At 55.1% G+C, this 8,518-nt stretch overlaps 1 protein-coding gene across 9 annotated transcripts in view; it reads left to right on the forward strand.

Moving 5' to 3' along the window:
• LRRK1 (leucine rich repeat kinase 1) overlaps positions 1 to 8,411 on the forward strand; it is a 122,993-nt gene extending 114,582 nt beyond the window's left edge. For 5 of the 9 annotated variants that reach the window (XM_089906899.1, XM_089906900.1, XM_089906903.1 and 2 more), the window contains 4 exons: positions 643 to 759; positions 3,857 to 4,707; positions 5,094 to 5,195; positions 7,070 to 8,411. In XM_089906899.1, the coding sequence (XP_089763025.1) occupies positions 643 to 759; positions 3,857 to 4,707; positions 5,094 to 5,195; positions 7,070 to 7,247 (1,248 nt within the window). In that variant the 3' untranslated portion in view covers positions 7,248 to 8,411. The other 4 variants (XM_089906902.1, XM_089906901.1, XM_089906905.1 and 1 more) reach the window with 4 other exon arrangements.
• Positions 8,412 to 8,518: the final 107 nt, after the last annotated feature.

Raw genomic sequence — 8,518 nt, forward strand, 5'->3', positions numbered from 1 at the left:
ACTTGAACAGAATAAACATCTGACAACAGATGAGCCAAATTCTGAGTGATAGACATGCATCATACCCTCACAGACCAGGTAGGACAGGGCCTCTGCCTGCACTGATCATCCTGGGAGAAGAAAAGTGTGGAAACAGCATAGAAGTGTGGTCCCACTGTTGGGAACACGCACACACACCAATACCCACGGAAAACTGAAAGTCTGGGCCCCAAATCCCAAAAGTGGCTTTCTCTGGGTATTGGAGTATGGGCGATTTTGTTTTTCTTCAGTATATTCTGTAGTTTTCCAAGTTTTTACAAAGAACAGAAATATGAAAACAACCAACCAGAAAGCCTCAATAAGTTACTTTCCAAGGCGTAAAGGGCCTTCTGAGACCGAGTGCACCCTAGGAACCGGCAGGCCTGTTGCAGCCCAGCTCTCATGTTTTTTTTTGTTTGGTTTTCTTTGGTTTATTAAGTCTTTATTGAATTTGTTACAATATTGCTTCTGTTTTATGTTTTGGTTTTTTGGCCGTGAGGCATGTGGGATCTTAGCTCCCTGACCAGGGATCGAATCCACACCCCCTGCGTTGGAAGGCAAAGTCTTAACCACTGGACCGCCAGGGAAGTCCCCCGGCTCTCATGTTGACTGTCTCCTCCGCAGGACCAGAAGATCTACATCTACAGCCTCAAGGGCATGTGTCCCTTGAACACGCCCCAACGGGCTTTGGACACCCCAGCCATCGTCACCTGCTTCTTGGCGGTGCCTGTTATAAAAAAGGTGAGGTAAGGGGGAGGTGGTGCCTAGGTCTCTGATTCTCCCTTCCCCATTCCATTGGGCTGGTGGGGAGGGAGCAGAGCCATGCTCTTCTGGATCACCAAGCCTAGGTCACAGTCAGCCTTAGAGAGACAGAGATCGGGGCCATCATTAGTGGGCTGAGTGGAAGGCTTGCATTCTGCATGCATATGCCACAGCCCCAGTTCAGTTGAGATGCTTTTCTGGTGCAACTGGTGTCAAGGAGCAGTTGGCATGTGTGCCCTTCCCCTTCTGAGAGCAGGGACCTCAGGAGCCTGGCCCAGCACCTCCCACAGCCACTTGGTCACCGGGCCCTGGCAGGCCGCCACCCCTGTCAGACAGCCAGCTCCCCTCCCCCTTCAGCTCTGCCTCCTCTGGAGTGCTCAGCCTCAGTCCCAGAACTCAGTCCCTCTTTGTCCAGCATGGCCCTGAAGACTCAACACCTCAACTTCTAGCCCCTGCCTTTCTCAAATGAGTCTGCGAGTGGTGCCCTCCCCAGCCCTGGGCCCCGGCAGGGCTTCTGATCCTCAGGATCAGACCCAGCCCACAGGGCCGGCCAGGGCGAACCCCCCCGCTGCCCCCTCACACCCCTCCCCACCCAGCACCGCACTCTGAGCAGGCCCCTCCCTCCAGAATTGACCCTGCCGCTCAACACCTCTTCCTCTTCATTTCTGAAGATCAAGTGCCATGACCACCCCCCCAAGAAGCTGCCCCTACCCTCGCCCCAGCTCCTCAGCGGCGTCCCCAAGGCTTCTCTGGCCTCCAGAACCCCTTTGTGGGCCCTGAGGCCCCTGTTTGTGCAGCTCCCTGCTCGAAGGGTCATTATTGGTGAGGCTTCGTTAAAACATGTCGGCTACTATCATCTGATTCCAGTTCTCCCACCTGCAAAATGGGTGTAAAAGAGATTGAGAGAAGGATCTCTGGGCATAACGTACCCAAATCTCTGGGCCAGCGCACTGAGTAAATTTGAGCATTATTACTACTTCCTGACAATCGTGACATATATGCACTCTCCTCTCCACCCCTCTACAGTTTCATTTCTTAAGAAACTGAGATCAGGGACTTCCCTGGTGGCTCAGTGGTTTAGAATCCACCTGCCAATGCAGGGGACAGAGGTTCGATCCCTGGGCCAGGAAGATCCCACATGCCGCACACGGAGCAACTAAGCCCGTATGCCACAACTACTGAGCCTGTGTGCCACAACTACCGAGCCTGTGTGCCGCAACTACTGAAGCCCCCGCACCTAGAGCCCATGCTCCGCAACAAGAGAAGCCACTGCAATGAGAAGCCCGCACACCACAACAAAGAGTAGCCCCTGCTCGCCACAACTAGAGAAAGCCCACACGCAGCAACGAAGACCCAACACAGCCAAAAATAAATAAATAAATTTATTTATTTTTAAAAAATAGAAACTGAAATCAACCTTAGAGTCATTTTTGACTGTGGCCCCACGGGCAACTGGGGAGCTCGGGACCTGGTTGCACTGAAGCACAGAGCTCAACACAAAGTGTTATTTAAAGCCATTTCTGGCCAGAGCCCCAAGCCAGGGCACCACCACCCGCTCAACCGGCTGGAATAAAGCTGGCTCTGTGCAGAGCCTCCCTGCCAGTCTGCCCCTCAGAGGCCATGCTGCCCTGTGGCCACGGATGACAGACCCCTGCATTCTTGCACGCACACATCCACACCCATCTGGGATGTGGGACTCACCGCCTGGCTGGGGCCCAGAGCCGGGACTGATAGAGACCTTGCTCCTATTTGCTTTGGCTGTTTTCTTTCCTTGAATCCTGAAGGTGGATTTCAGTAAGCTAGAGGCTGGTTCACTCATCACCTTGGATAGCCCAACTTCCCAGCTCCCAACAAGGGGGCTTTCTGCTGCTCACCCTCCCTGGCACAAGGCCCACGTCTCTGCTGTCTCCCAGCTCTGGCTTTGTTCTCCTGAACTCTTCCTGGCCACCCCCCAACCCCACCCAGGCATCTAGGCTGCTAAGCTGCTCTCCATTCCCAGCTCCGCACAGATGCTCCGAGGAGGCCTGGGCTGGGCCCAGCATTCAGCACAGTCTCTGCAACTTTGGCCTCTGCCTGATGACCTCTGGTGGTTGTAGAAGAGCACATGCTTCATTGCGGGGGCAGGAGACACCCCAAGACCCCATCATTGCCTAAACCACAGGCATTTCAGAGTAGATGTGGTAAGCGGGGAATGTGGCATAGTGGCCAAAAAGTGCCTCCACAAGAGGGTTGAATTTGGAAGTGATTTCTTCAAGAATTAGTTCAGCAGCATGTGTTGTGACTTGAGCATAAAACTGGGGGGAGTCACAGAGGTGACTGGGACTCAGCCCTTCCCTGTGCAGGCCAGTGCCGGGGGCAGTGGTAGGCACGCAGACCCAGGTCTGCTCTTACGGAGCACCCGGCTTGTGGGGCAGCAGGCAGGAGGCCAAGAGCAGACCCATAGGGTGTCCACAACTGCTGTCACCTTAAGGAGCAGATTTCAGGGGAAGGAGGGTGCCACATCCTGCCTCAGAAGGAGGCCCTGGTGACCTGAAGGAGAAGGCAGCTCCCTCCTGCTGGCATTGCAAGAAGCCCAGGTTGGGCTTCCCTGGTGGCGCAGTGGTTGAGAGTCCACCTGCTGATGCAGGGGACGCGGGTTTGTGCCCCGGTCCGGGAAGATCCCACATGCCGCAGAGTGGCTGGGCCCGTGAGCCATAGCCGCTGAGCCTGCGCGTCCGCAACGGGAGAGGCCCGCATACCGCAAAAAAAAAAAAAGAAACCCAGGCTGACAAAGGGCAAGCTGTGTGGTCCAGGCAACATGTGCCCCTTGCTCGGGTGCCATGGACCTTTTTCCTCCTGCTCACAGGAGGGGGGATGGGTGTGGCTTTTGTGGGCCTGAGCTGCACCTCCTTTGGGAGCGTACCCAGAAGCTCCCGCTGGCAGCCGCTGCCTTTTTAGGAGCTGGCTTCTCCAGGAAGTGCTGGTAGAAAGCACATGCCCACCTAGAGTACGTGCAGAGATGAGTCTTGCACCGACTGTTTCTGTCCCGGGTGCGCGAGACGCAAGGGCATCAAGCATCCCTGTCTTCTCCCCACAGAATTCCTACCTGGTGCTGGCAGGCCTGGCTGATGGGCTTGTGGCAGTGTTTCCCATGGTGCACGGCGCCCCAGACCACAGCTGCTCCTACCTGTGCTCACACACAGCCAACAGGTCCAAGTTCAGCATCCCAGACGAAGACGCGAGGCAGAACCCCTACCCCGTGAAGGCCATGGAGGTGGTCAACAGTGGATCCGAGGTCTGGTATAGCAACGGGCCGGGCCTGCTGGTCATCGACTGCGTGGCCCTGGAGATCAGCAGGCGGCTGGAGCCCTACTCAGCCCCTTCGGTGGTCACGTCAGTCGTGTGCGGCTCTGAGTGCCATGGGGAGGAGGTCGTCTGGTGCCTGGACGACAGGGCCAACTGCTTGGTGATGTACCACTCCGCCACCTACCAGCTGTGCGCCCGATACTTCTGCGGGGACCCCAGCCCCCTCAGGGACGTGTTTCCCGTGCACCCAATGGGCCTGGAGCCCCTGGACTGCTCCACAGCCAGCCCGAAGGAGCCCAAGAAGGACTGCATTGCAGACATGAGCATCATGTACAGTGAGGAGCTGGGCACGCAGATCCTGACCCACCAGGACTCGCTGACCGACTACTGCTCTATGTCCTCCTACTCCTCGTCTCCACCCCTCCAGGTGCCCACGTCCCTTGCAAGCCTACCCTGCTCCCCCACAAGCTCTTCCAGCTTGCCTTTCTCCACTGACTGCGAGGACACCAGCAGGCTGCTCGAGCACACCACGGGCTCTGACAGGTCTGAGCATGACCTGAGCCCCGTGGATGGCGAGGCGTTCAGCCAGCATCTGCAGGCTGTGAAGATCCTTGCCGTGAAAGATGTCATCTGGGTCCCCAGGTAGGTTTCCCAACAGGGAGTACCATCCTGCACCGCCCACTGCTCTTGCTTTGGGGGCAGAGTGAGGGGAACCTTAAGGTACTGTCAAGATCCATCAGGAGCTATTCCCTCTCTTCTGGAACTGGAGGGAATCTCTTTAGCAAATCTAAGAAGGGCTGCACGAAAGCCCATCAGCCCTCCAGAGAACTCAGGGCACCACAAAGGAGAGCCACGGTCAGGTTTCCTACTGGGAAAGGCCTCCTCGCCCTGCTCCGGGGCCCTCTCAGTAACTCAATCCATTTGCAGAAGCTGCGTTTGTTCCCGTGCCTTTCTGCACACCAGCTCTGTTTCCCCTGGAGAGCACAGCCCTAGACAAACGGTTCCCCTTCTGGGTTTTGGTTTCTTAGGCGTGGTGGAGATGTTATCGTCATTGGCTTGGAGAAGGATGCAGGAACCCAGCGGGGCCGAGTCATTGCTGTCTTGAAAGCCCGAGAGCTGACTCCGCACGGGTAAGACTGAGGGCAGCTCCTAGAGAACCCAGGGTGTGGCATAGGGAATCGAGGTCTCACTGCCACCTCCCTGCATGATGGCCGCCGCCCTTCTGTCCTTCACCAATAAACATGGTGTCCACCACTGTGGCCATAGATGGAGGACAAACAGGCAGCTCCTAGGGGATCAGCAAATACCAGCTGAACCGGCCATCACCCACTGGTCATGGCTGCCTGTTTTTGGGGTGCCCAGAGCACCTGTGGACCAACTGCCCTGCCTGGGGTATGCCTCCAAGCTCAGCTGCAGTTGAAATGGGGATCCAGTTGATTCCCCGTCCCTCCTGCCAAACAAGAGAGCCCTTCCTGAGGTGCCTCTCCTCCCATACAGCACCAGGTGGAGCCGCACAGCCAGACCACACCAACCTTTGCCATGCCTACCCTCGCCATGCCCATTCCCAGGCTCAGGTGTACCCATCTGCTGGGGGTCCCACCAGGAGGCAGGCCAGACTCCATTGTGAGGGTCATGCTGGGCAGGACAGCCTGTCCAGACACAATCTGCCTGACTATAGAGATGGGAGGCTGGTGCCAGCCAGTGTTGGGGTCGTCAGGCAGCTGGCAATGTCCACACCCCTCACTTTGCTGAGTCCCACGTGGTTAATCTCCCTTATGGAAAAATCATATTCAGCCTGTTTTCCCCAGAGTAGGATGATGACAGAGGAAATGTCTGTGATACCCGGGCCAGTGACCCTTGCCCTGCAAGTGATACTGGAGACAAGATCTGGGTTTGCTGCTGAGCACCAGCTGAGTTTGTGGGCGGCAGTAGTTCCCAGATCGCAGGTCAGGCTTCCAGGGAAGCAGGCAGGTCTGTAGAGCCCGGGTCTGTTGACCTCAGAGTGCCCACCATTAGTTCCCCTGAATTTTCTCCTGGTGTTGTTTTTCCTATTTGCCCCCCAAAGACAGGTTTACCAAGAGCCAGGCACACTCACTGTAGGGAGAAAGCAGCCCAGGCAGCCAGCAAAAGGGAGGCCAGCTTTTTGAGATGCACCTGAGACGTTTATTCCCTTGGCAAATAGCTACCAAGTGCCCGAGACATGCAAGGCCTGAGGAAGTGGAGGCCCCTGCACGTTCCAGTTTACATGCTGGCCTCAGTGCCAGGCAGGGCACATGGCAGTGTGTGCTCGGAGGTGGGACACACAGCCCCGCAGAGGCCCAGAAGGAAACTTGCAGTGTATGCCCGGATCATGCAAAACAATCCACAGGCTCAAAAAAAATGTACATAGTTAGGACTTGTTGGTACAGGTTTTTTGCCTAATATATTGCCCTGTATTTCTTAAGTATGTGGAAACTTAGAAAGGGAGAAGAATCATGCCTGGGCTGGGTGGCAAGGAAATTGAGTTAAAGCTTAGAATCTGTCATGGACCATCGATGAGCAAGAATTATTAGGTAGAATGGATAATTCTGTCCTCCCTCAGCATCTGCAGGGGCTTGTTTCCAGGACCTCTGCAGATACAGAAATCCGAGGATGCTCAAGTCCTTGTATGTAAAATGGCACAGTACAGTCAGCCCTCCATATCTGAGAATGCCAAACCTGTGGACACAGAGGGCTGACCATTTTTTCTGGGCTCTTTGGGGTCTGAGGTGCATTAGGGAGGATACCTGCTCTAAGGTGAACCTGAAATGATGCCCTAGGCCCCTTTTTAGACTTTAGAAAGACTGCCCACAGGCTGGACCACAGAGAGAGAAGCAGTGTGTCCCAGCACATTGGTGGTGCCAGGCTGGGGTGCACAGATGCCCCCTTAACCAGGCTGTGTCCTCCGAAAAGGTGCAGGGTGAGGGTCACAGCCCCGACCAAGTGGGGACCCCTGTGGGTTTTCTCAGACCCCCTCTCTCTGCAGGGTGCTTGTGGATGCTGCCGTAGTGGCAAAGGACACAGTTGTGTGCGGCTTTGAGAACGAAAAGCTGGAGTGGTGCCTGGCTGTCTGGAGGGGCTGGGGCACCCGGGAGTTTGACATTTTCTACCAGTCCTATGAGGAGCTGGGCCGGCTGGAGAATTGCATGCGGAAGAGAAGGTAATTCTGTGAAATGAGCATTTCTCGGACCTGGACAGCATGGGCCAGCAGCCTGACCTCTCCACCTGCAGCCTGCAGCCCTCTAAAGACCCAGGAGGCGGACTGGGTTCTCCTCTGAACCACTTGCTGCTAAGAAGTGCTGAGAAGTTCCCACCCTGCCCAGGTGGGGGGGTTGAGGGTTCTCCTATTCTAGGACTGAGTTCCCTGGATACCCCCATCCCCCCAATGCTGGTTTTACAGCCCAAGGGAAGACGGTGGGGTCTGATTGGGCCAAAGTCCCCCTGCCTCTTCCATCCACTCTCAGGGCTGGGCTGGGTCACACGAAGTGGGGCTGGGCCTTGCTGGCATAATGGGCCTCCCCACTTTCGCCCCCAGGTCTGGGGTGGAATTACACTAGGGGTTCTCAGTTGGGGAGCAGTTCGGGGCAGGGAGGGAGGAGGGCTGTGACCCCTGCCCCTTCCCCCGGTGGCTCACAGGCTCTCAGCACATTTCTCAAGCTCCTGAGTCCCCGGGGCCCGGGGCCCCGCTCGGGCAGGCTGAGATCAGATGTCCCCGCTTGGGAAAGTCTCTGTGTGAAAAGCCTTAGAAGGACCCCAGCGAGGAGCACTGCCCAATCTGGGGAATGAATGAGTTTCTTTAAGTGACAGGGCTGGAAAGCCAAGAGCCAACACAGGGCCGAGAGCACCGACTCAGCCTTTACATTCCTCTCCTGTCGACAGAAGGCAGAGAGACTCAATCATCAGGACTTGAGAAAGGGCCTGTGTTTACAGCTTTGTGAAATAAATTTGGATGCAGCTGGAGCATAAACCCTGTTTGCACATAATAATCTTGTTTATCACTTTAACAGGTTAAGTCATATCTCAATGGTTAGGACTCTGTGAAATCACATCGTATGAGGCTTATATCAAATTATGTATTTACTACGCAACACATACAGCAGAGTAAAAAAGTGAAATTGTTAACAGGGGGATGTATGAGTATGATGGCAAGAACTTACATAAATTGCGCACACACTTGCATGTACACACCTATGCACAAATGTTCACATCGTTACCAAGAGTAACCATTTGAGGCTGCTTAACCCAGAACAGGAGTGTGAATGTGAGATCATCCTCCAGTGCAAGCTGTTGACCTTTTTCTAAAATTAAATTATAAAAATCAAACAAGATTTTGCTTGTGTATGTGAGCAAATGTGATTCCTTTCATCTCAAGAGTGAAGTCATGGCTTTCTGTCTGTAGAGTACATGTAATAACAGCGCAGGCTCTTCCCACCCA

Source organism: Delphinapterus leucas, chromosome 2, assembly GCF_059928025.1.
Source record: "Delphinapterus leucas isolate spDelLeu-1000000601 "Yukka" chromosome 2, BTC_Dleu_Yukka2, whole genome shotgun sequence".
Classification (NCBI taxonomy): domain Eukaryota; kingdom Metazoa; phylum Chordata; class Mammalia; order Artiodactyla; family Monodontidae; genus Delphinapterus; species Delphinapterus leucas.